A 25,462-nucleotide genomic window follows, 5' to 3' on the forward strand; every position below is an offset into this window, starting at 1 on the left:
TTTTTTTTTTTTTTTTTTTTTTTTTTATTTTTGCCTCTGCAATAATTTCAAAGCAATGAATACACGTGGATTTCTCAAGGGCTTGGTGATGTTGAAGCTGCATCACTGTGAGAGAGACCAGCAGCTCAAAGAGCTTGAAAGGGAAAGGTTTTAGCTGCTCGTGGTAGAAGAGCAGAAGGAATCTGTGGTGGCTTGAAATTGAGCTCGAATGGATGCAAGGTAGCATTTGCCAAATACCAAGGAAGCTGCTATTGTAAGTAACATTTTATTTGCTAAATAACAGAGCTCTCCAGGTGGATACTTCAGCACCACTTAAACCAGGTGTTAATTTATTTGAAGCTGTATTAGAAGACCCTCAGCTTGTCCCCTAATTTAACTGGCCAAAAAAAGGGTATTTTTGTCTCAGCTTAAATGATTTCATGTTTGATGTAGTCCTAAAGGTTCTTTTCACAACTTTGCCCTTCTCTGATTTAATCTGCCTTTGGCGGTTGCAGAGTCGAGGGCAGCAGCTGATTTAATTGGATCCCATCTTGCAAAATTTAAGGGTGTGTAATGGAAAGTTGAAATATTTCAGGACTTTGCTAATTCTGAAATTTCATTGGAACGTTTTTAGTAGTTCAGCAACGCTGTTCTGCCTCTGTAAAGATAAGTTATTAAAATAAGGAATGTCTCTTGCAATATATCATCATCTATTTTTAAAACTATTTTTGAACTTACAAACAAATGAGAAGAGGGTGTGAAGGAAGTGATTAGATCTCATTTTGTATGGAAGTTTTTAGGAACCATTACACCGCAAAATTTATGGAAAGCAATATTTCAGGGCGAAATCCTAACGACATTCTAATGTGAGCTTTACCTGAGATTGTTTCCCAGAACCGAGATAATCTCTCCGCTGTCACGGGGCTCTGATTTACAGAAGTCATTTTGCTCCCATCTGTTGATGTGCCAGACAAGGCAGGGTTAGGAACGAGCAGTTCAGCAACTCTGCTTGCAGGAACGTAATTAGTCTAAAAAAAGTCAGATGAAGTGTGGCAATTCCTACCCTGGTTCTTTTTTTAGTGCCAAAGGCAAGGAATTTGGTTGGTGATGCTGCAAAATAAAGTTGGAAACCTTCCCTTAACTTTCTTATTCCTTTTTGTTGTCGTTTAACCTTAATATGCATGCAAATCACCAATTTCCAGTGGGAAATGGTTAATTATCTTATCTCTGTGTGTTTGTATGAAGCCATAAATGCACTCATGTGACAGATTTAACAACTTGGGCTGGGGAAGCGCTTGTGAGGCCAGGGCTGGTATGGGGAGCTGTCACAGCTTTCCTATCCCTAGTCCCTATTATTTGGGATAGTTAGTGAATTTTTAGAGTGATTTTTGAAAAAAGAACTTGTGGGAAGCTCTGGACTGGGGGCAGTGGTGGGAATTGTGGTGTCACCTCAGTGCCAGGTGTAAAACATGAGGGAGCAGAGCAGGAGGAGAGGCCACCCAGTCTGTTTCATCTGGAATGGGAAATAGGCTTTTCTTCATTACTAACTGCATAATCACACTCTGCTGATACTTAACATTTGAAAATAATCATGGCTCTTCCTTCATCTCTGCCTGCTGGACAGAGGGAGTGCATTAATTCCCCAGCCCTCCCCAGGAGCCACGCTCGCACTCAGCACATCACCCAAGCAAATGCCACAAAGGCCATTAAAAATTGTATTTCCGATGAAATTAAGCTCTTTTCCTTACTCCTGTTTTGGCTATGCTGTGCTAAATGGGGTTGAGAGCACAGGGAGATGGAGAGGGGCAGCTGAGGGGCTGCTCCTCCATGGGTTTGGAGCAGTGAGGCTTGGCAAGAGCTGGCCCTGGCAGCATCTGGGACAGCCACCGTAGCCTGGGCATCACCAGAGCTGGAGTCTCAAAAACCTGGAAAAGCCCCTTGAGGGCAAGGAGGATAGGGAGGAGGTTAAAGATACATTTCTTTATTGGGAAGCTGTAAAAAACTGACAAAAACTGTGGCAAAACTGCCCCAAAATGTGCCAAAATGCAATGGAAAACTGCTGCAAGGGGATCAGAGGGAACACCTTGTGCCAACGCTCCGTGTGTCGCTGAGCCTTCAGCAGAGCGAGACCTGCCAATAAATAACACTAAACTTTATGGCCTCTTAAAAGGATGAAAACAAATTTGGGTGGCTTTTTCTCATCAGTGCCTTTAGGGGTGCAATTTTCTCTCCTTGAAGAGCTGTGAATTTGAGGGATGTCACACACTCCTCGCATGTCGTGGGAGCTGCCTGGCTGTGGAGGAGAGGAGAGGGGAATGGTGAGGGCTGGGCTTGGAGGTGCTGCTGTTCCAAGGCTTTTCTGGGATGGGCTGGACAGGTTCAGCAAGGGGAAACAGCATCAGGTTGTGCCAGGTGAGGTTCAGGTTGGATGTTAGGAAAAATTTCATCACGGAAGGAGTGGTCAAACATTGGAATGGGCTGCCCAGGGAAGTGGTGGCATCACTTTCCCTGGAAAATGAGTGGGTGTGGCGCTTCCCAATGTGGTTAGTGGGCATGGGGGGTTCAAAGGATGCACTTCATGGTCTTGGAGGTCTTTTCCAACCTTATTGGGTTGGATTCTTCACATGGAGCTCAGCAGTGATGGAGCAAAGCCTCGTTGGATCAGCACAGGTTGGGTAAAAGGTGGTGGCTTTTCATGGTGTGTCTGAGCTTTACCACGGCCAGCGTTTAGCTGAGTAATGGTTTTGAAGCTTTCCTGTAAAATCTGACATCTGAGGGGCTTTATAATTGAATCTGGGAGCTGGGGGTAGGGAAGGGAAGCAAGGAGGGAGGAGTGGGTGCTTGGGGGGTCACCAAGTGCACCTCCAAGTGAAAACATTACAAATAAATGTGCTTAGATGGATGTTAAATCCCACCAGTCAAACATTCTGGGCAAGTCTTGCTGTAGTCTCAGGTTTACACAGTCTTATTCTGCATTTGGAGCAAGAAGTTCATATTTTAAGCGGCACAAAACATGACAAAACACTTATTGCTGGGAGTGGAAGTGCAACAGGAAATATATGGCCATTATCCAGCTGCAAGTTTCTCCATTTAAATGCAAACAAAACAGGAAAATGAAATGCAATTTTTAGTTTAATCAAGTTTCATGAGTCTTCTGGGAAGCCCAGAAGGATCTGAAAGGAGCCGCTGGGACCTGTTGGCTTTAAATATGAATTTTGAAGGCTGCTCAGTAATAGGGGGGTTATGCTGGGCTTGGTTTAAAAATTAAGCTTTGTGAGCGACAGCTGAGCCTAACTGGGGGCAAAGCCAGTCAAATTAACTTTCATTTCAAAGGGGGATTAAGCCATTATTTTGCTAAAAATGTGTCTGATGCAACAGCTCTGTTCTACAAACAGCAAGTTAAAACAACAAATTTAGCCACTGTAATTGCACTTGTTCTCTTTATTTTAGTACAGGAGGGATGATAAAAAATACACACCCGGCTCCACCAGGCAGTACTGGAGACATCCCCCACAGGAGACCTTGCAAAAAGTTAAACTCCACGAAAATGCCTCTAGTTATTCTGTCCTTTAAAAATAATTAAGGGTGGCAGGGATTAATGATTATTTAAGTATTTAATATCAACCCATCAACACCTGGCAGAGCTGTTGCAGCTAAAGGAAAATCCAAAATGTGTTTTAATAATAAAAAAATCAGTGTAAGAACTGAGGGGTACCAAAGGCTGAGTGAACTGGAATTTTTTTTTTTCCCAGTCACTGGGGCATTTCTGCATCGATGTCCTCAGCGTTACGTTTCTCTGGAGACCAATTACAGAGGTTCACAAGGTTGTTTTTATTTTCCTTGCTCTTGATGTCTTTTTAATGAGGCCTCCTAGTAAACAGCAAGCATTATGCTTTCCTGTTGTATTCCTGTCTGCCGCCTTGAAACATTTATTACTAATACATGCGGGAAATGATGTATAAATTAAATATTAGGAAAATGTAGTTTCAAAAAACAGAAGTACTTGGCTGGGGAGGATATCTTGTAATTGTCGTTGGAGGGACTGGGAGAGGAAGTCATGCCAATATTTTGCTAATGGAAGCGGAGTGAAAGGGAACTGTTAAAGCATCCTTGTGGTTTTGTGTAATAAATAGAGCTAATAGGTGCATGGAGTTCTCAGTGCTCGTCTCTGGGCTTGTGGGTTGGTGTGAGAGAATCTGAAGGATGGAAAAAAACAAAAAGAAGATTGTTCTCCTGCTCTGCTCCAGCCCTGCCAGATCCTGGTGGCCACAGCATCCCCTCAGATTCCTGCCAGCACCAGCTCCCTCCCTGCACCTCCTTCTGCTGCTTCACCTCTTCAGCCTCTGGATTGTCCAGATTCAAGTGATGCTCACAAAATATTCTCTAATCACCAAGGTGAGCTAATCAAGCTTAATAACGAAATAATTGTGAGTGACAGAGCCCAGTGTGGAGTCTCCACCACGCTGAAGGCTCTGTTGGGACACTGCCTGCTGCAATGTTGCTGCCTCAGAAACACCCAAGTCAAGTGCAAATTCCATAATTACTTAAAGATGTTTTATCTCTGAATTTTAGCTGTTTGCTGCTGCTTAGTTCCTACATTGGCAAATGCTGCTTGCTTTAAATCCTGACTTGCTGGGAGACAACGCTGTTTGCACCGGGGTTTGGAAAACCTGTCCTGCTCTTTGATGCTCTGGTGCTAGATTGGCAGCAAGGTTTGTGGTGAGCAAATGCAAATCTGAGTTTGATTTGGGGGTTTTTTTGTGTTTGATTGGATTTTTTTGAAGGGGTGGGGTGTATTGATTTTTTTGGCAGAACTCCTGGCATTTTCTCCAGGTGGGCTGCTGTGGGTGATGTCTGATGATACCAAGGGGCTTCATCTCACCTGTTCTCCTTTCATTGTCCTCCTGGCACATCTTCCACACCTCTGGTAGCTTTTGTGGGGGGAAAAGATGAGTACAGTGGTAAAGCTCACCTGTATCTGTGTGTGTGTGGATATGTGCATCAGTCCAAAATTTGTTCTAGTAACTGGTGCATTTCTGGCACGTTTGTGTTTGGGGCATGTTTCTCACAATTTCTCTTTGTGTGCCTCTGTTGGGGTGGAAATCTTGGAGAGATTGGCCTCTCCTTGCTCTGGTGGCTCAGGGCAGTGTTGGAAGGGGAGCATGGGGAGGCAGTTGTTCAAGGAGAGTCACTCTGATCCTATGTTTGGAGCCCTCTGGCTCTGGAAGTTGGTTGTGGGTACTCCAAGGACAGGGGTGCAGAAAGTGCTTACCCAGCGTGTTTCTGAAGGCCTCTTAAGCAGATCTCCGCTGCATTTCTTGAATTTGCATCTGTGATTGCAACCCCTTGTGCGTGCTGCAAGTGCAGCTCCTTCCTCCTGTTCCACCCTTGGAGCGTCTGCTGAATCCTCGCGTGGGTGTGACCTGGCACTCGCTCCCCGAGCCCTGGCACATCCCTTGGAGGCACACAGGGAGCTCAGCTGTGAGTTTCCCGTCTCTCAGCTACATCATCCCTCCAAAAAGCCCTTCCAGAGGTGTTGGAGGAGAGGCTCACTTGTCCTTTCCTGCGGCACTGAAAGGTGTTTACTTCCCAGGGAAGTCAGGCTGGTGGCACTTCTTCTCTAAAAGCTGCCTGTTCCGAGAATATGAAATAGAACTTTGATCACTTTCATCTTTTATCTTTTAAGTAGCTGATTTCATTCTCACATGAAAGCAGTCAGCTTGGAGAGCTAATCAAGCTGCATAATGATGAAAAGGTCAAAATGAAACGGGGAGCTACCATGATTCACAGCAAGGGCTGGGTTCAGCTGGCAGAGCACAGCAGACCATTGGCAGAGCACAAACTCATCTTTATTTTTCAAAAAGGAACTTGGTTCCTGCTTTTCCCTGTCCTTTTCGCTGTGCATCTCACCCAGGGATGTTGTCCGGAGAAAAATAACAAGAGTGAGTAGCTGACATCTCTTGTGAGGAAAAATTACCCTGAGAACAGAGAGGTCCCCGATTATATTGAAGTAAAGCTTCAAGGGGATTGTGCTCCAGAGCAGTTTTCCATTCTTCAGGCAAGGCTGGCAACAGCCTGGCCAGAATGCAGACTGTCTTCAGATTTGATCCTGTGAGGAGAGGATGGCGTCACATCCATCCGAGCTCACCGCATCAGGCAGTGAAAATAGAAAATGATATTAAATTAATCCTTGCTGGATGGTTTATCCTCTTCAGAGTGACCCTCTTGAGCCAAATTTGGAAGATCTTCTATTGTGTCTGCTCTCATCTCTGATGAGGATGATGATGGATGTGGTGCCCCTGTTGCAGCAGAGGGTTGGAACTTGATGGTCCTTAAGGTCCCTTCCAACCCAAACCATTCTGTGGTTGCACAAACTCGTATCCAAGGCGCTGAGCTGGTGCTGTGTGAGGTTAAGGCAAGGATTGGGCCAGTGAATCTCTAAAAATGCCCCTATAAAAACTTGAGCGTGTGTAACTTGGCTGAGCTGGGATCTTCCCAAACTCTTCTGGGATGTGGGGCTGGCATCTCATCCACAGTCAGGGGCTCACAGGGACTCGTGGTGGCATTTATTTGACAAGGCATTTATCTTTTGCTGCTGCTGTGTGGGATTTATTTTTCGTGTAACTAATCAAATGAGTGTAGAATGAACCTTTTCAGGAGCAGAAGTAGCTTGATTTATTAAGTGGAATTGTAATCCAACATGAAGCATTTGATTACTCCTCGCACGCACTAATCCTTTTTTTATGAGATCAATTTGCCCCAAATATCTGTACATGGTATTTTTTGGCAGCCTTTTTCCTTAAGACCTCAAAATGGTATAAATTATGAGCTCCAGCTGTTTCTCATTGTGTGCTTTCATTTCTGACACACAAGGTACTGGATTTTAAGCTTCTCAGATTTTCCCCCAGTAAGTATTATTTAATAGCTATTGCTGCATGAACATTGATTTTAATTTTACCAGAATAAGTGCATTAAAATGTTTACAAGTTGTTATTTATTACCAGCTGCTTCACGAACATTGGAGCTGGTGCTTTTATTTATTTCTGGGTATGGCATAATTAACTCTGCGTGCTTATCTGGAGACTCTCTTGTCAGTTATTCATAGCCTGACTACTTTGTCTGCAATCTTCAAACCATTTACTGTGTGATGTGAAATACTTCAGTGTGTTCTTGCATTAAGATTTAGAATAATGCCTGTTGGTATTTATAGCAGCTGCTGCCCCACCTTTTATCCTCAGCCTAGGGCAGATTGGCTTTATCCACCTTGGGGAATCAGTTTTAACTCACCCCCCTGCCATGGTGGTCTTGTAAATACAACAAAAAGTTGCATCTCATGAATTATGTATATATTGAAATGAGTTAAGAATGGATTTACCCCTATTTGTGGGTGTGGGTATCTACTTGGTGTGAGTGAGAATGTGCTCCCTCTGCATGCTGAGGTTGAGTTATGAAAATCCCTTCATATTCAGCTCAAAATTAAATAAAAATCATTAGAAGTCAGCAAAAGACTTGTTTCAACTTGGTCCTTACATGTGATTACAGTTTATAGTTGAGCATGTGGCAATTACGCAGTTTAATCAGTTTCTGCACAGATATCAACCACTTAAGATGTTTTGGAGTTTATCAAAAACATTGTGCATCCATCTTACCATCTTAAAGGATTTTCAACAGGGGAAAAAAAGAAATACCAAATTCCCAGCTGATTACTTTTTCTTATTTCTTTGTTGTTGCCAGTATTTGTCATATATCAAAAAACTGAAGACATGAAATGAAACCCAAGGAAATCAGTTTCATTTCCTTTAAAGGCCAGGACTGAACATAATCCTGTTCAGCGTCTGTCCATGGCAGGATCCATCCTCTCCCTCCAAGCCAGGTTCTTCCCTTTTGCTGGGAGCGAGCCCAAGAGTGCAGCACAAGGATGGAGAGACATTTGTCTGTCTCATGCATTCCCAAGTATCCCCAAGGAGTTTCATTCCTGAGATTCAAGCCCAGAGGGGTTTGAGCAGCCTGACATGAGCCCAAACAGAGCCCACAGGGTTTGTCCATCACCAGCAATCACTGTCTGCAGCTGCTGATCAAAGCAACGAGGTGGGAGACCACCGAGAGCATCCCAGTGCCAAGCTCAGCTGGGAGGGAAGGCAAGGCCTTCAAGACCTGCCCTAAGAGAAACTCGATTAATAAAATGGACAGTCAGACTTCAGAAAGGCTGAAAATAACAAATCAAACCTTTTCCCTTCAGCTATTGCAGGGAGGAGGAGATGTTTCCCCCTGCTGTCTCCACAACACCCCCATGGCAAAACCCACCTGCTAAGTTACGGTTGCTTTCCCTTTGCTCGAGGGAAAATCCTCTTCCCAAATCCCAAACATTGGTCATTTTCTGCGTGTTTGTTTGGATTTTTGCAATTAGAAGCTGTATTGGGATGTCACAGCAGTTTGAGTTGGTTTTTCATGTAGGAGTAGTGAGAGGAAACTTGTTGGTGCATGTTTTGATCTGCTTTGCTTCCTCCCTAAAATGAAACTTGGCAGGGTGATAGCTGGAGCTGATGGGAAAGAAATCCCTTCTAGTTCTTCTAATCCACTGTGCAGACTGTTGGGAAATTCCTACCAGGGTTTCCTCATGCTTTTGATCTCATCAAAGAGAAAAATGCTCCCTGAGAAAACTTGTCACCCCAAAATCTACCTCAGTGGTAAATTTTATAAAAATACATTAAAACTTGAAAGCATTTTTTAGAGGAATTCAGGGGCAGGGATCATTCAGGGAAGGAGGCTGTGGGTTAGCCTGAAATGCCTTTGGAGAAGCCCTCCAGAAGGATTTTTCTCTCTGAGACCAATCCTAATGCTTGCATTGATCCTTCTCTCATGGAGAAGGGTGCCACATCCACACATCTGTAATAATTCGGGAAATCATATCCTAGAAAGTGTATCCAGTCCTGAATGCTGTGATTTTCCGGGATTTGATGGGATTTTAGCAGGGGATGAGCAGAACCTGGGTTTTCTCTCCTGTTCTAGAACTGGTGGCTGGGGGAGAGCTTGGACTGGCTGGTCCAGGTGGGCTTCCTGTGGGATGCTCTCCCACCAAAGCAGTGCCTGTGTCTTCATATTCTTACTGAAGGAAAGACATAAATGTACTTTTATATAGTATTTCTGATGGATTTGTATGCTTCCAGCTCACACAAGCATTCCCACCCAGAAGAATTTCCTGCCTGGCATTTCTTCCATAAGTCTGTTTCAACGCTGCCTTACTCAGAAGGTTATTCTGGTAATTTTTTTTTTTTTTTTTCTGCAAATAAACTATTTCTGAAAAACATCTCCTTCCTAAGGGCAGCCAAGTGTCAAACCCCGAGTTATGGATGGTGTCAGCTGCGTGTGGAAACACACGCTCCATTTATTCATTCCAGCTGTGGGAGCTTCGCTGTGCAAACACCGAGTGCCACTCGTGTACCTGTCACTGCAGAGCTTCTAATGAACATTGATCATGTTCACCCAGACGTTGATTTGAATCAAGTGGATGGGAAGGCATTTTTAAAAGCACAGTGGGAAGTTTTTTTGTGCTGTAGAGTGTTTAGGATGAACCTGAAAAAACATCAGCCAGTAAATGCCAGCTTTGAAAAGTTATTGCTGGATGAGAGAAGGATCTGCACATTCAATTTGGTCATCTTGGAAGGTTCATTTATAATTCAAAGTAATTTTTCAGCACACTGTATATATTTGCTTTTACAGAGAGAATTATTAAGGTTGGAAAAGACCTCCAAGATCAAGTCCAAGACTTTTAATTAGTTTTAAAAACCCTGTAGTTTAAAATTGTCTTTAAATATTCCCTTGTACTCCCTTTGGGAAGACAACTCTGGTTATTTATGCAGAGCCCAGTTACATAATTTGGGGAAATAACCTTTATCTCTTTGCTTGACTGCACAGTCTGGGCCACCAGACTCCTTCTGCTGCTGTAGGTGCTGAAAAATGTGAAATGTGGGAGTGTTGGGCTGCCAAATTCATCCCAAGATGAGTGGATCTGGAGAGCTGTGCCCTGGAGCACTCAGAGCAGACAGATGGGACCCACTTAATGCCCAGCACAGTTCAACCCCCCCAAGAGCTGCTCCCTCCTTTGTAGGGCACAGTTGGCTCCGGGTGTCCCACGGGAAGGACAAAGTGACCCCAGCATGTGGTGATGGAGACACAGCAGAGCTTTTGGGAAACCCACAGTCAACAAAGGGGTTTTGGGAATCCCAGGGAGAAGAAATCTGTTGTGTGGTGTAGAACTGCCACGTTTGTTTGAAGTCTCGTTTCATTAAATGTCCATTTCTGCGTGGGCTGTTTGGGTGAAAGTACCTAAAATAGAGGTGGTTGCAGTGGGTGCTTAAAAACCTTATTTTATTGCAGCTGTAGAGGAGAAAGCCCCATAAGTAAAATCTTTCTAACCAAATTCAGTGCAAGTTTCCTAATTGAAAGAAACTACTCATTGCAGAAGGAGGAAAATATTGAATATTTTTATTGTAGTAAAAACTTCACAGCATTTGGCTCAAAACAAGGACTCAAGTGAAGGCTGCAAGTTAATAAATTGATCTGCAGGCTTGGCATTTGTGGTGAGCAGGGTAAAAAGAAAGAAATCCATAGGTCATTTGTGCAAGAATAAAGCTAATATTAGCCTAGGAGTCACTCTTAAATGTTGTTTACATAATGGTCTCGTAAGGTGCTGAGCTTTACAATTTAATTGTGCATTTGAAGGTAGAAACCTTCCAAAATAGGTGATTTCATTCCTTTAGGGACTAAGAATGCAATGTAAGACTCTAAGCTTTGGTTTTCTTCCCCTCATTTTCCTTTTCAAATTATTTTAACAATAACCCTTTGACTCTGGAATGTGTGGAAGACAGGGGATATCAAAGTAGAGCAATCAGGTGAAAATTCTACTTAACCAGCTTCTGACTTGCAGCATCTGGTGTACTTTTAGTCTGATAGGACCAGAATGATCATTACCAGTAATTTGATAAGTGTTGTCATTTTCCTTTGAAGAACTTATTTTCATCTTTTTCTCTTTTTCTTTGTGAGCACACCTGCTCCCTCGAGTGTAAACCAGCAAATCATTTATGCAGTCAAAATCCTTGCCAATTTTCAAGTGAGAATAAATATTTCTGAGATCCTCGTGGTTACAAAACTTGATGCTTTGCCCACAGATATTCTCCTCTTTTCACTGTTGTGCAGTGGTGTCAGTTTGAGATGTGATAGCCGGATCCTTGGGATTTTTCCAAAGAATCCTTAAAAAAAGTTCATCAAATCGAAGTTCAGCTCTTCCTTAGTTTGGAGCTATGATTGTGTGGTTTTTTTGGGCTTCCATTGGTGATGGAAAAAGGAGGATAAAGCTGCCCAGGTGCTGGGCGTGCCAGAGATCACTGCAGTGGGGATCTTCCCAGGGGGGCTGGAGACACCTTCTCATGGAACGTTGTGGGAATGTGTGGAAATCGTGTCCTGCTCCAAAGCCTTTGATTTCCACCTGGGGACTTGTCACAGCAGTTTCTTTACCTCATTTCCCTTTGGTTCATAATAACTCCTGAATGCCTTCACCATCCCCTCACACCTGCCCTGAAAGTCTCTTCCAGCAGTGATTACTATCCACACCCGATCCCTGATGATGATCAACCAAATTTACAGCTTTTCATAACTTATTTCTGTGCTCATCTGGTTTGCTGCCCTGAGAAGGAGCTGCCCTTCCCTTTTGGGGGCAGATTTGTTAAAGGATCATTTTGAGGATCCACAGAGAACCAGTGCTGTAAAGGAGAATTTTATCCCTGGCATGTTCAGCATTAAGAGATGCGCTTGGAGCTGTTTGTGTGAATGAAGCCACCGAGGAGGGGCAGGATGTGAAATGATCTCTGAGAAGGGAATGGTTGGTCAGTGAGGCAGAGAGCTGCAGGTTATCAGTCCGTGGGTTGGTCTCACAGTGGCACAGGTGAGGACTGGTAACATCAGGGTTATGTTGGGCTGTGTGTGGAGAAAAACCCTTGATGGAGGCAGAGGTGTTTGCTCAAAGCATCCCCCACGGCAGGCAGAGAACGGTGCTTGCTCAGGAATGTCAATTTTCTTACTGTTCTTTTCTTTAGGGTTTTTTTATATTCCTTATTCTCTTCTCTCCCCCTGGTCCATGAGATTTGTTAATGCCTTGGGTTTCTGTGTCTTTGGAAACAAGAAGCCGAGCCCACAACTTCCCTGTGTTTCCCAAACATACAAATCATAACCACTCCCTCAGCAGTCCCTTCAGCCTCTCTCATCATGGCATTTCCAAATCAAAATGATCTTTCAGAGCTGTTATTTAACAGTGAATTTTCAAGGCACTGCTTGAAGCAGTGCAGGGATCTCCCCGAGTGGGCAGCCAGGAGAGGCGGAGATGGGTGGGGTTTGTCTTCTGCATTGGTGGAGCTGATAAAGGGTTTTGTCATCTCTCAAGACCCCCGGGGCTCAGGCTGACAGGCCTGGGTTGTTTTGTATTCTTCTCCTCTGCACTTGTGTGTTCCTCCCCTGGTTACATTCAGTGAGAGAGGAGAATATTAAACATCAACAAATGAGCTGGGTCACATGTGTGGTGTTCAACACACAGAGATTTTTAGAGAAAGCCTTGTCATTATATAAAATAAAAGTAAATACTCTGTCCAGCTCTCCAGATTTTCCCCTAAGGTTGGAAGGGAGGCAGAGATCAATCGTTGATAGAGATGGCCTGTGGCAGTGGCTAGATGAGACTGTCAGAGCAACTGAGAAGCAATAAAACACACAAAACTGGTAAAATATTGTGATTCTTACAGATTTCTGCTTAAAAATCTTTGATTTCTGTGCCCTGAGGCCCCCAGCTCTTCTGTAGCCTGAAGAGGTCTCAGACCCTGAGTGCATTGTTTAATGTCTTGCAGTCCTTTGCGGAAAACTGGTTGGGAAATGAGCCTGTGAAGAAGGAGAACCTTCCCTTTCTTTTTCCTGGACTTTCTGTGCCTGTTGCCAGAGGCAAAAAGGCTTTTAGGAAGATCTTCTAGCAGCAGGTAAATGAAATTATCAATTAAGATGCAATAAAGCACACTCACATATTTAAGATTTGATTCCTGAGGATGGAAATCACATTTTCTTTCCAAAATTCTGCTCAGCTGTTGTGGCTGGGGGTTGCAGAATGCAGCTGTGCTCACCTGGCCTGAGCAGCACCACAGCCAGAGCCTTAAAAAAAGAGAAACTCCCATGTTTTCTGTGTCTTGCTGGGAACTTCAGGAGTCTCAGGGAGAGCTGGGGAGCAAATTGTGAAAATGATATGTCCGTGTGTAAGATATTCCATATTTCATTTCTTACCTGGCTAACAGAGGGCTGAGAGAGTCGTGACATGTAAATAAGATTTTGGGTGTCCTCCCAGGTACTCAGCTGTTCAGGGCTGCATCCCTGAAGTCCATAACACAGGGTTTATTTTCTGTTTGATGTTCTCTCTAAAGCCTAAAGGAATTAAAGGCTAACCCTCTGGTAAGCTGAACGGGGTTAAGTCACAAGTGCAGGCACCACGTGAAATACAATTTTTATTTAAACGTTTCCTTCCGATGAGCAGCTGAAGCAATTTATTTGCCTAACTTACAAGACAGTGGAAATATAAATGACAAACTACCAGTACAACACAGAGAAAATGTTATTTTGGAGACCTCTCCACTTCCTGGAGTTGATTTATGGGCTCTTTTCTGGCTACTGGGGTGGCCCATCCTAAAGAGAGGAGGAAATGGTGCAAGAAATGGTTTAATTTGTAACAGCAGCCTGAGGTTTCTGTCGGCCTTAGTGATCCCCTGCTCCCAACCATCCGTCCTCCTCTCCCGTCCACTGAGTTTTTGAATTAGGGAAGGAATTTGGAGAGACAAAATTCAGAGCTAAATGATGATTTTACAAACTCCCTGTGTGATGCTTAAGTGGTGCTTCTCGTACTTAAAAATGAAATGGTGCAGCGACGAGTTGGCTTCAAGAGAAACAATAAATCGAAGTAAATAAAAAATTAAACTTCCTTATGCCTGGCTGTCAAAAGTTTTGAATGAATAAAGCAGTTTTAGCATTGTTAAATGAAGTTCATGGCATCTTTCCTGTGAACTGCTGCTTAAAAACAAACAGTTTTTCACTGTCGGCATAAAAATTGTTTCCTTAACATGCCCAGAGGTGAAATGACTGCCTGGAGGAAATAAAGCTGGCAGATTTTTTCTCTCTAAGTGCAGAAAGTCTTGGGGCTGTAAAAGCTGTTGTGTGGTTTAACTAATTTCCTTTAAACTGACGGGAACAGCAAAGCAGAGGATGTATTTTCCCTGGTGAGCTGATATTTGGGGTTGTTTATGAGCTCCTGCAAATTATCACTTCAGGAAAGCAAGACAGGAGGGGAGGATATGCAAGGGAGCAGAGATTGGCAGGGTGTGCAAACTGCATTTTATACGGGGCCTAAAAATAATTGGAAGCCAGTGTGGGAAGTGGCATTTTTTCTAAGGCTGAACGAACCATCCCAGAACAAAAAATGCCATCCTTGAGCTCTTTTTCTTTCCTGCTCTTTGCTCCATCCCTGGAGCATTTTCCCTCCACTCTGCGGCAGCACGAGGTGAGGTTCTCGTGGTGAATAAGTGAGGGAGGGATTCTTATTTCCCCAGCTGCCAGCAGGGATTAGATATGGAAATCAGGGAGCAATAAGACAACAGACTCTCACAAAGTTTATCCTGGGTGATACCCAAATGTATCCCGAGAGTCGCCCTGTTCATCCTTTCTCTGTTTGAATGGAGGGTGTCTGATGGGGAACTTGTGTCCAGGAGTATGAGCCTGCTTTAAAAATAAATGGGAATTATTAATTCTTGGAAACAACATCTGCCTGGGTAACATCCCGCTCCCTGAGCTGGACTGGAGGAAGAAAAGCAGAGCATTCCCATCCATCTCACTTCCTAACCCGTGTTTGAAGTCTCTTTTATCACTTGAGGTGCAAGATCTGAGTATTTGGAGGTCATTAAGAGAGGAGACACGAGCACAGAAGCCACCTTGATCTTTTTCTTGAGCTGCTGGTGAATGGTCTTGGACAGGAGAAAAAGGAATTTAAGGTCTGATGGGCTTTATAGGGACTTAACACGAGGATTGCGTATTCCCAAGGAATATTCCACAGGTGAAGGCTGAAGCTCTGTGAGCCAAACAGAATTTGGGAGGTTTGTGTGCTGTGACAGCGCTGAAATAATCAGTGAGAAGAACTAGCAGTGTTCTGCTCCGAGAATGTTCTGGGAGAATGTTTAATCTCAATAATGACCCCTGAATAATTTATTCACCTAATTTACAAATATTTTCATGGAAAACCCTTGAGGTTTTAATCAGCACTCCGTAAACAATTTGTGTGTCTCAGTGATGAGAATTTTAATGGAAATCTGGGTGTTTTGGAATATTTTGTTCCCATTTAGGAGCTGTTTCCACTCTTTGGGCACCTGCACAGCTGGTGCTGTTACAGCTGTTGGGAAAGGAAAGTTGGGACCCCCCTGCCTGATCCCTTTTTCTTCATGGAGAGCTTGGAGTTGAATACTTCACCTCATGCAAAAATATTCCTTTTCCCCCTTTTATTTAAGTCACTGTTGAGATGCTGTGTATTTGTATATGGCATAATCAGGGGCATTTTGATGTTATTTGATTCTTAAAATGCATTTCCAAATTTTGAAGGAACTTAAAACCTTTCCAGAAGGGTTTGGAAGCAATGCAGATGATCCTGCTTGGAGTTGTCCGTTCTGCTTTTCCAACAGTTTTCAGTCTTTCCAAAGAAATTGAAGCAAAGTTTCAGTGAAATCAGTGCCCAATTTTCAAGGAACTGCTCCAGAATTATATTTGCTATTTGTTCTGTCACTTCCAACACACCTTGGTAGGAGTTATATAAATGCACAGTAATATTTGCCAATGGAGGAAAACAAAATCAGTTTCTTGGAATTTGTGGAGAAAAATAATTGGATACAAATAAAGTACTGTCCTTAGATAATTTTTCTGATTTTTTTCCTTTTCCCCTTCTACAGCATCCATTTTTTTCTTTTTCTGGTCTTCCATGCAAGAGAAGAATTGGATTTGAGATGAGTTGTGCCTGTGTTGTTCCATTCTAGATTTTCATTTAGGTACCTAATAAAATCCCTGTAGGTTGTTGCAGTTTCTTGCCCTTTTCTGTGCTAAAAATAGAAGTTTATATTGTGGAGAAAGGGAGAAAATAAACAATTAAGATAAATTAGTTAATTCCTGTCTCAATATTTTGTATTAAGTAAACCATTCAGGGGAACAAATATACCTATATTTGAAATTTTGAATACATATTAATAATAGTTACAGCAACAATAAAGAAAAAAATGGGAGTAAGGGAATTAAAGTGACCTTGAATGCAGGTACATTATTACTGTGTAGATATTGTTTGACTTTAATTTTTATTAATGTAGATAATGGCTTACATGGGCCTTATGGCTGCATTACCAGCGCTCTAAAATTTAATTAGATTTTTAGAGCAGCTGTTAATGTCTTCTCGAGGATTATATAATTCAGGGGCACTGTCAGAAAACTTCAGCCATTTCATTAGACTCAGAAGAAACTGAAATTAGGTATTTTGTCCACAAAACTACCCCAAATTCCTGAGTTCTTCTCATAACGAGCCACTGAGATTGCATTTATTTTATCCTTGCAATGCAGGGGATGGATAACACACTAAACCACGGAGAGGGAAATGCTGGCTGGGAAATACTTTCCAAAGCTTTTTAGGATTTGGAGGTTTGTTTCTTGCTTTGGTAGACCCAAGGTTCAGAGTCAGCGATAATAACTTCGAAGAAGCCCATTTTTAAGGGGAACACAAGGCAGGAATAAATGTCCCCACCATGGTGGAATGTAAATGAAAGTGGTTTCTTTTAATTACAAAAGAATGAAGGAGCTGTGGTTTTTATTGCCCAAAACATAAATAGAATTTATGTTTATTATTGTCTACCCAAAACATAAATAGAATAGAAATGCAGCAGGATCTGTATTTTTGTAGTTAATTCCAAGAGAACTCTGTGAAGAAGCAGCTGTGGTGGTCCTGGAGAAAAGGTTTTAGAGCTGATCCAATTCCAGCAATGAAACAAATCCCAGTTAAGGAGTTGAGAGCTGATGTTTCAGGCTGCTGTAGCTCAGATGAGGCAGAATCACTCAAGAGTGGTACCAGGGATGTCTGAGTGCACGAGGGGGTAACCAGGAGCAGCTGTCAATGGAAATTTGGCATTCTGGCAGTGTTTTCCAAGGTATCTGTGTAAAATATGTGGGTTTTCAAATGGCTGATGTGTGGTTTTGTGGTTTGCATCTGCAGAGGACCAGGGCTCAAACTGGAGTGGGTTTGTGTCCTTGGCTGCCCTCAGTGGCCCTGGGATGGATCATCTGGGGTGGGTCATCCTTCTCCCAACCACGTTCCCTCCTCTTGGAGATATCAGGATGATAATCCAGGCATGGAAAAGGCACAGGAAATCATTTTAAGGTGTTTTGTTCTATGTTTGGTCCTCACCTGTGTGTGCAGCTTCCGCAGTTGTCAGGAATCGTTTGCTGTCACCCAGAGCAGAGCTGGGTAACTTTGCTGCCTCCCTAATTCCATCAGGCTTGGAATTATCCATCAGTGAACTTCTCAAGTGCATGGGTGGATTTGGGCCTGTAAATTGGCTTTGTGGATGTGAGAAACTCAGGGATGGCTGGTTGGTCTCCTGGCTCAGTCCAGGATTACTTTCCTTTCAATCTCCTTTGGTTGGCTGAGAGCAGCTTCCAGAGCAGCTTTTGCTGGAAGTGTTTGGAGGTTGTAAAGCAGGGAATGGTGCAGAATAACTGGAGCACATGTTTAGGGGAAAAGTGTGGCGGATAAAAAACTGGGATTACCTGATGAGCAGGAAAGAGGTGCCTTATCCAGGGTAAGCTTCAGTTGCAAGGCAAACCCCTCTCTGTAAAAGGAGAGTTTTTGGAAGGTTGCTGTTAATAGGCTGCTGTTGCTTATTAACATGCACCTGCTAATGAGGAGAATGAAGAAAGTGAATTTTCCTGGCTTGGTGAATGTTGAACTTTGTTATTCAGCGTATCAGGGCGGTGATGGAGAGTGAGTGTTAATGGTGCAGGGTGGAGATGAGAATGGATCAAAGGATGAGATGTGTTGGGTAAAGAAACGATAATGATGAACGACAGTGACCTAATTTATGAAGCAATCCTCTGATATCAAGAGATTCACTAATTTGTAATTATGTGATGAGCTGGCCAAGAACAAAATCCTGTCAGAATCATCCAAAGGCATCAGGAACCGCTGCAGGTTTGCAGCAGCCTTGGTGCTGTGCAGCCACTCCCATCCCTGCCCTGTGCTCCACACGGGACTCCAGAGCTGGAAGCGAGGACCCAAATCCGGTTCTATTCCTTAATGCCCGAGTGAACCAGCAGGGAGGTGAGGGAAGGAGTTATCTCTGAACCCTGAAAGAGAAAGCTTCCAGGCATGTTTGCTGAAGGGCTTCCATATGGAAAGGTGCCTGTGGAGCCCCTGGGGCAGGCACTGGTGCTGCTCCTGAGTCTGCTTCCTGTGCCACAGACTCCTAGAAATGAAATAAGTAAGGAAAAGTGGCCATTTTAATCACTAGAAACTTTATTCTTGGTGAAATATGGCTCTTAAGGGACTCACAAAACCTGCAGTGCGTAACTTTGGGCAAATCTGGAATTGCTGTAGTCCTGTAAAGCAGCTGGAGACGGAAGGCAGGTGGGTTCTGTAGATCCTGAGGGGCGGCAGTAGCATCACCAAGGTGAGCCGTGCTCCAGCAGGGACAGCAGTAAAGCTTCCTGAGGGATGGGATGGACCCAAGGACCAGCATTCCACCCAGGATCTGCAGCAGAACCTTCCCTGGGTGGGGTCAAACCCCCCAGACCAGGAACAAGGCCTTGCCTTTCACCCTGCTGAGTTCTGGGGTGGGGTGGTGGCTCAGGAGATGACAGCAGAAATGTTTATTAGCCAGGGAAAATCAGCAGCCAGCAACAGCCTTTATTCGTTCAGCATTATTGACTTAAATCAAGGCCACAGCCACTTGGTTCATGAGGAGCTCTGGCATCACTCCATGCAAAGGCTGACTTTGCTGGGGAATTTGTCCTTTAAAAAAGCTTCCATCGGCCCCCTGAAATACCCAGGGCATTGTGAGAGGTGGGAAACAGAAATGCTGAGTTGATTTCGAGGTGAATGCAGCAATGGGAGCTGCTCCTCCTCACTTAGAGATCGACAGATTCATCAAATAATTCTTCAAACCAGATCTCCAGTGCTTGGAAAACTGGGAGTTTCTTGGATACCTCTGGCTTTAGTTACTCATGGATTTTGTTTTCTGTGACCTCCCCAGCTGAGCCTGAGAAGGTTGGGTGTGAATGGATTAAGGGATTTCTGTTTCTGTCAGGGTGAACCCTGTCCATAAATGGACCCAACACCTCTGGAAAGTGTCCCTCGCCCCTGAGGGCCTTTCCTGTATTTCAGATGTAAATAAAAATCAGTTTCAAATCACAGAAATCTTTTCTGTAGCTAGTAGAATTTCCAAAAACATGGTTAATCTTAAAGAGCTTTTCTATTTGATGTTTAATAGAGCTGAGTTAATAATTCATAATTTAATGTATCTGATTAATTTCGCCTCTTTTTCTCGGAATGTCTTCAAAGCACATAACAATTATCTCAAATGTACTTATTCAAAATGACTCAGTGACCTCTCTTTCTAGATCACTTATTCCTGATTCAATTTTTCGTAGCAGTGAACAATTTCTATTGGTTATCATTCATTATTTCCCTGCTAATTGAGCAATCACAAATCCTGTTAAAAAAATAAATAAGTAACAACCCTCTGGCAGGAAGAAACACTAAAAATGGATTAAAAATTCCTTTCTGCCTTCGAAAAACCTTCCTCCAGCTGAGGAAGATCCAGTGTTCATTTAAGAAAAACAACTGATGAAATCCTGTTGTCCTGGGAATTTGCAGTGCTTTTTTTATCCAAGAGATGATCTAACTCTATAAATTGTATAAAGATAATTAACCTGGGCCAGCAGCTGCACCACTCTTGATATCAAGAAGTAGATTTACATAATATGTTGCTAAGTGCATGTGTTTATTCCAGTAAAGTTCAGGAATTACACTGGAATTACACCAGGGCTGAGCGGCCCAGCAGTGCCTGTGTCTCATTACTGGGAGATTTTCCCCTTTTATTTCAGTGTACTCTTTAATATTAAAATATATAAAAGCCCCTTAGTAGTCAAATAGAGGCCTTAATGTGATGGATTCGTTAAAATTAAGGATTTTATTTGGCTGTTATCTTTCTTCCCCTCTCCCTGACAGTCTGCGGTGGTCATTTGAGGTGGCCATGCCAGCCCAGCAAAGCAGTTTGTTAATGAATTTTGCACAAATTATTTTCTCCATTACCACGGCCTCAATAAACACAAGCAATTATTTTATGTGGATCAGGAATAAAAGAGAGCAAAATAACTTACTGGACTTTATTTTGTGGAATTAAAAGTACTTTTCTTTTGGCCTTTTTTCATTAGGGGCCCTTCTAAATGATTGCAAATAAAGGAATGGGAAAAGCAGGAATTGCTGGATACAGCAATTTTAGGTTTAGGCTGTTGAATTACCCTAATTTGATTTCCAGATGTCACTGAATTTTGTTGTATTAGACCTATTGATACCTTTAGGTGGCTTTTTTTTTTTTTCCTAGTTATTTGTAGTCACATTTTAATAACTTTTTCCTAAAAGAAGCCTTTTTTTTCCAAGTGAAGCAACTCAAAGGTATCAGCACCAAATCTGATCAATGAATACCCCATGGGTACAAAAATTACCTTGGTTTAATACCTCAGGCAAGTGAGATGCAATCTCAGCAAAAGAATCCACCAGGAGCAGGATTATCATTTAAGGAAAAAGGGGGATTAACACTTTCCTTGTACCTTTATGGAGGTTCAAAACCCCACATGAGGTAAATTTTTCTGTGCATTTTAGGAATATTTTTATTTATAGAAATTAATAGAGTCAAGCTTTATTAGTTCATGCAGCTTTAAGGGAAAATTTGGGTCTTAGAATCACAGAATGGTTTGGGTTGGAAGGGAACTCAAAGATCAGGGACACCTCCCACTGTCCCAGGCTGCTCCAAGCCCTGTCCAGCCCGGCCTTGGGCACTGCCAGGGATCCAGGGGCAGCCCCAGCTTCTCTGGGAATTCCATCCCAGTCCTTCCCCACCCTCCCAGGGAAGGATTCCTTCCCAATATCCCATCTAACCCTGTCCTAGAAGTGATGAAACCTTTGGAAGAACAACCCAGGCTGTGCTTCCCTGCCTCGTTCAGGAGGTTTGGGCTTGGTGCCGTGTATTTGTTCCCATAAATCCATAACATCCCTCATGCTCTGCTGGGATTTGTGTCAGAACGTGGAGTGAGGGACCCTGTGGACTTTGGGCATTGTCCCCATGGCCACCCTGTCCAGGATTTTGGGATGTCTTTGCCCAGGGGAGAGAACAGTGCCTTCTGCTGAGCCCCAGCCCCCTGTCCTGCCTCTGCTGAACAAGGAATGCAGGTTTGGAGTGCAGAGTTTGGAAGATTAACCCCGAAATCAAAATCTGTGGATATGGAAATAATCCCTCTCCTTGCTCTGTGTGTTTTTGAGGAATGTAAGAAACCCCAGAAGGCATCATAAACCTGTTTTTACATAAAACCCGACCACAATAACTTCAGGTGTAGTTGGAACCTCTCCTGAAGGATTTGTTGGTATTGTTTTTATTCATTTGAGGCAGCCTTCTTTCAGAAATGCTGCTCACAAAAGGCACTGTCACGTAATGTTAAACAGAAAATAAATTTTCTGCGTTCACCTTGAGGGATTTTGGAAGTCACAAATTATAAAAGCCATAATAACTTCTGTTTAGAAGGCTTTTGACAGGAGGGGAATGAGAAACGGGGAGCGAGTGTTTCCACAGAAAGTTATTCCAACTCATTTTTACAAACAAAGCCCATCAGCTGTGAAAACCAGAAATAGTGTGTTTTCTTTGACTGCTTTTCCTGAATGCCTGGCTTTAAATACTCGGTCCTGAAGCTAATGAAGGACTTGTGGAGATAATATGCTCAAAGATATTCCAGCAGCCCACACAGCTCCCATCTGCTTGGCGCAGAAGCACAGCCTGCACCAGACATTAATAACAACGTTTATCTGGGGGGGAGAAGTGACGATATTTTGGGCCACTTTAGGCTGAAACTATGGGTTAATTTGGCACTGAGTGTGAATTTGGTTATTTGGAAATGTTAGAACTTCTGGCTGGTGAAAAGTAAATTTTGCTTTGCATGGGGTTTTTGCTTGCTGTTCGTTTTCTTGTTGGTGTTTGTTTTGGTTTGGTTTTTTGTTGTTTGATTTTGGTTTGTTTGTTTGAGGTTTTTTGGGGGGTTTTTGGGGGGGTTTTTTTGGTGCATTTAAAGAAATTATTTGTGATACTTTCCCTCATTTTCAGTAGAGCCAGAGTGAGTGGGATAGAGGGATTAAAAGCAAATAGTACAGGTTTAAGAGGCTAATTACAATAATCCCACTTCCTAATGCTCTTTGGAGGGAGCAGTTGCCTGGCTTTTTGCTGCAAAGTTTTATCATTTGAGAGTGACTCAGTCCATCAGCTCCGATCCTGTTCTGGGCAAGGTCGGGAGCATCAAGTGTGCAGGTAGTTGGTAATTGGCTGTCTGCAGCAAACAGCAGGGAATTCAATCCTTTTCCTGCACTTGGATGCACTAAACCAACACTCCATGAGGCCACTGGAGCATGGAAAGGTTGCTAATCTCTCCCCAGTAATTATTGCAGGTGTGCCGTGCTCCTATCAGAGGGGACACTCGGCACTTGGCACTTGATGAACTGAAATGTTCCTAATGGCTTTTTTTCCCTGTGAATAAATCACATTTTGATGTTCAGAGACTTTACGTGACACTAGGGGAGGTATAGCTCAGGAAAATCTTGAAAAATTTCTTCTGATAATCAGTGATGTTCCTGGGAATTGGGGATAGTTCCAGCAAAACTGCCTGAAATGTGCCAGGCTCTGTTCAGCGGAGTTGTGCTCTTGGCATGTCTGTGGAAGCAGGGAAATAAAGACATGGACATCTGGAAATCCAGAGTTGGAAGGTGGTTGGAGTTCATGTGGTTTGAAATAAGGACTCACTTTCACTCTGGTAACAGAAAATGACTGCTCCCAAGAAACTTAAATGCCAGAGAATTCAGATTTTGGTGCATGAGGAAGAGAGGGAAGCCAAGGCACAGCATTCTCTCTTTTGTCTCTGAGATTCCTTTTTAATCTGATAGCCAGCACTTCCTGGGTGAAATCTCTTCCCTCAAACCCTCATTTATGTTTTTCAGAGTACTTTGCATTTGATACTCTGGTAATGCTCCTCTTTCCTTCCTACAGATGACACTATCAATTCCATCAAGTTATATTGAATCATTGCAAATTCTCTCCATCCCAGGCATAAATTAATGGCTGCATTTTCTTCATGTAATGGTTCATAAAGAGGAAATCAGCTGTAATCTATTTATTGGGTGTAACTTGTTCAGAGGTCTTAGTTTCTTATTCTTTTTTTTTTACATAAACTAGTGGTAGTTGATGGTAGAACTGAAATTGAGATTCTGTTATGTTCACCAGCTCCACTGCCTGAAAAATATTCATTAACTGTGACTTTGCATTTCTGAATTCTTCTTTTAGATGTAGAACATCAATTAGGAGACCTTTACACACTGTAGCAAATGGAGGCAAGGAGCTGTTTTGTCCTTCGTCCTTTGTGTGTCAGCACAGGGCTGTGTTTGGGTGGGATTTGCACCGGTCCCTCAGTTGATCCGGGTTTAAATGTGGTTTCCAGATGCTCCAGCTCAGGGTGGCACAAGGGCTGGCAGCTACCTGGCTTTGTGCTCCTGTCCAGGGCCAGGCAGGTGACAGAGGTGACACAGTTTGACCTGAAATAATCTGGTTTCTCGGTGTTTGACATTCAGACGTGTAAGCAAACTATTTTAAATGGACATTCAGACGTGTAATCCAACTATTTTAAATGCTCTGCACTGTAGTATCAGGACGTGCTAAGTGTGCTGAATGTAGCAGCAGCTCATTAGTTTGTGACTAATGGCTGCATTAACAGACTTTATTTTGGGTTGGAGAAACTGCGGGTAGGGGAAGATCTAGAACAGCTTGTACAAAGCTTTCTCAGCCTCTGGAAGGGGTTAATCCTCGTTGGCCTTTGCATAAGCACAGAGCCCTGCTGGCTCTTAGCTACCCACCAACATTGCTATCAGAACTCCCCTGTTTTCCTTGGAGCCCCTGAGGTGTCACTTGACAACCTGCAAAGTGGAGGATGAGCTCTGGAGGGGCTGGGAGTAGGTGGTGACACAGGGGGAGAGCAGTTGGGAAACAAGCTGTGAAAATTCACCACAGAAGCAGCCTGGAGGTACCAGAAATCCACCTTGGAGCCCTGTGGCAGTGCAGCCAAAGCTGCTGGTCCTGGGCTGGCTCAGGGGGCTCAAATCCAGACTCAAGAGGCTTCATCTGGGACTGAAGCTCAAAGCCAGGCAGGCAAAGCTTGGCCTAAGCTTATGACAGGAACTGCCATCATTTCATCCCCAAGTAATGCTTTTAGCATCTGTTCACAGCCTGGTTTTGTGCTACCAGGTTTAAAGCACTGATGCTTCCACAGGGAATCGGCTTCAAGGTGGAGAATTTCAGCTTTGCCACAGACAGTTGTAGGCAAAGTGACCAAGGCTCAAAATCTTTTCTGAGTCATTGGCTGCAAACAGAATGTTCAGGCAGGACAAGTGAGAAATCTCTGTATTGTATTTGATATCAAAAGGCACTGCCAGGGAATGTCTGTCAGTGGTGCTGAGTGTGATTTCATGCTTTATTGTTCCCCAATCTGTTCAGTTTACAGGGAAAAGGTATTTTTTGTTCTCCTTTGCTGCCAGCTTTGCCAGTGCTCCATGGGCTCCAAGGGCACCAGGTGGGAGCTCTCTGGCTTCTCCATTTCCATCAGCAATAAAGAAGCCACGGGGCAAATTCCCCTCTTAGCTCCACCTGCGAACCCCTCTGATCTCCCAGGAATTCACAGGCAGCCCCTCTGACAATCAGAAGGACAAGAGGCAGCAGAGAAGGGCTGCAAGCTGGGAAAGCATCCGTTTAGCCTGGGACAAAGAGGGGAATAACTGAGCAAAAAGTGCAAACATCCCTAGCAAAACATGGCAGCGGACAGAGCTTGTGGAGAATGAGGTGTGCAGGCTCACGGGATGTTCTCTCAAGGAGGTGGTGACAGGTCCAGTGCTTGGATATTTTCAGGAAAAGGGTGGAAAGGAGTTACCATTCATCATAGCTGGAGATAATTGAGGCCTTTGGGGAGCAGTGGTTTGAGAAGTGCCCATAGATTTATTGCATTTTAAATTTCACTTCTTAAAAAAATTAGGACAGTTCTTTGTTCCCCTTTCTTTTATAATCCCACAGGATATTCCAGCATTCCT

At 43.4% G+C, this 25,462-nt stretch overlaps 1 protein-coding gene across 3 annotated transcripts in view; it reads left to right on the forward strand.

Annotated features, from left to right (window-relative positions):
- The first annotated feature begins 4,265 nt into the window (after positions 1–4,265).
- The window catches only part of CNTN4 (contactin 4), a 176,508-nt gene continuing 155,311 nt past the window's right edge, over positions 4,266–25,462 (forward strand). Inside the window, exon 1 of one of the 3 annotated variants that reach the window (XM_008634445.2) lies at positions 4,266–4,374. In XM_008634445.2, coding sequence (XP_008632667.2) covers positions 4,345–4,374 — 30 coding nt within the window. In that variant the 5' untranslated portion in view covers positions 4,266–4,344. Of the gene's footprint in view, positions 4,375–12,869; positions 12,996–25,462 lie in introns of those variants that run through there. The other 2 variants (XM_017735222.1, XM_017735223.1) reach the window with 2 other exon arrangements.

The sequence above is a fragment of the Corvus brachyrhynchos genome, unplaced genomic scaffold (assembly GCF_000691975.1).
Source record: "Corvus brachyrhynchos isolate BGI_N302 unplaced genomic scaffold, ASM69197v1 scaffold95, whole genome shotgun sequence".
Lineage (NCBI taxonomy): Eukaryota > Metazoa > Chordata > Aves > Passeriformes > Corvidae > Corvus > Corvus brachyrhynchos.